The 1,806-nt window shown below is 39.1% G+C and overlaps 1 protein-coding gene across 1 annotated transcript in view; it reads left to right on the forward strand.

The window, feature by feature from the left end:
- Positions 1–1,445, forward strand: part of LOC111385912 (protein FAR1-RELATED SEQUENCE 1-like) — a 2,745-nt gene extending 1,300 nt beyond the window's left edge. Inside the window, exons 2-4 of the mRNA XM_023010329.1 lie at positions 100–273; positions 415–755; positions 938–1,445. Coding sequence (XP_022866097.1) covers positions 100–273; positions 415–755; positions 938–1,445 — 1,023 coding nt within the window. The remainder of the gene's footprint in view (positions 1–99; positions 274–414; positions 756–937) is intronic.
- Positions 1,446–1,806: the final 361 nt, after the last annotated feature.

Genomic DNA, 1,806 nt, shown 5'->3' on the forward strand with positions numbered 1-1,806 from the left:
AGCATTTTGAATGCGTAAATAATGGATGTGTCCATGTTTCGCAGGTGAAGAGAATATGGAAGAAATTTTGTACACAGAATTCGAAAATGATAATGTCAGGAGGACAATGTGAATGTTGTGGAAGGTAACACGGAAGGAGGAGATAGTTTGACTACGCTTGAGGTTAGCGTGAAGTTCAAAGATGAAAAAGAAGTATATGAGTTTTATGCGAGATATGCTTATGCCGTGGGTTTTCTGATTAGGAAAAGGACTTCATCGAGGGATGATGCTGGGGTTTTGAAATTTGTCACGTTCACATGCAGTCGTGAGGGACTAAAAAGCAGTAATTCAAGCACTTCTCTGAAACCGCAGCCAACAATTTAGATGGGCTGTAAAGTTAGAACATTTGCATCTTTAGATATCCATGGTTACTAGAAACTTAACACTGTCCACCTCGAACACAACCATGAGACAAGTCCTACTAAGTCGAGGTTATATCGGTACAACCGAGTGTTGAGTGCCCATTTGAAATGGAGGCTTGAAGTGAATGACATAGCAAGAATACCGTTGCATAAAAGTTTTAACTCTGCAGTCATTGAAGCAGGTGGTTACGAGAATATGACGTGTGTTGAAAAGGATTGCCGTAACTACATTAAACAAGTGAGACGACTTAGACTTGGTGAGGGTGATGCAGCTGCAATACAGTCTTACTTTTCTGAAATGCAAGCACAATGCTCGGGATTTTTCTTTAGTATTGACTTGGATGATGATTCACGGTTGAAGAATGTCTTCTAGGTAGACAACCGGTGTAAGCAAGCATATAAAGAGTTCGGGGATGTCATTACGTTCGATACAACTTATCTTACGAATAAGTATGGCATGCCCTTCGCCACGTATGTTGGCGTTAATCATCATGAGCAATCGACTTTGTTGGGTTGCGGTTTGTTTGGTTGTTCAGGACATGGCTTAAGTGCATGGGTGGGAAAGCTCCGCATGAAATAATTACAGATCAAGATAGAGTTATGCAAAATGCAATTGAAATAATTTTCCCAAATACAAAACATAGGTGGTGTTTGTGGCATATTTTGAAGAAGTTGCCAGAAAAATTTGGATACCACGTGGATAAAGCTTCGATATTTTCAACTATACATGTACTGGTTTATGATTCACAGTCTATTGAAGAATTTGAGGAAAGTTGGAGAGATATGATCAAAATGTATAAGTTGCATGATAACGTTTGGTTGTCCGAATTGTACGAGAACAGAGTTCGTTGGGTGCCCTATTTCCCGAGAACAACCTTTTGCGCTAGTATGTTAACGACACAAAGAAGTAAAAGTATGAATGCCTTCTTCGATGGTTATGTACATGCAAAGACATCATTGAAACAGTTTGTCGAGCAGTACGAACGAGCACTACGGAATAAGGTTAAAAATGAGTTTATTGCTGATTTTAAGTCATTCTCTTAAGTCTTACCGTGTGCAACATCATACAAAATTGAGAAGCAATATCAGTCATACTATACCATTTCGAAGTTCATAGAGGTTCAATCTGAGTTTACGGGAAAGATGTATTGCGATCTCATATTTGCAGTAGAGATATATATGGGGATGAAGTATGAAGTACGTAAAGACGTAGTCTGTGGCGAGCGATGAAAGAAAACAATATTTTTGGTGTGGTTTAGTAGAGAGAAATGTGAAGTAAATTGCAATTGTCACTTGTTCGAGTTCTGGGGAATATTGTGTAGGCATGCGATTGCAGTTTTGATGCGTAATGACTTTACTGTCATGCCGGATTGGTACATTTTGCGGAGGTGGAGGAAAAATGTTA

This window comes from Olea europaea, unplaced genomic scaffold (genome assembly GCF_002742605.1).
Source record: "Olea europaea var. sylvestris unplaced genomic scaffold, O_europaea_v1 scaffold3339, whole genome shotgun sequence".
In the NCBI taxonomy this organism is placed as follows: Eukaryota; Viridiplantae; Streptophyta; class Magnoliopsida; order Lamiales; family Oleaceae; genus Olea; species Olea europaea.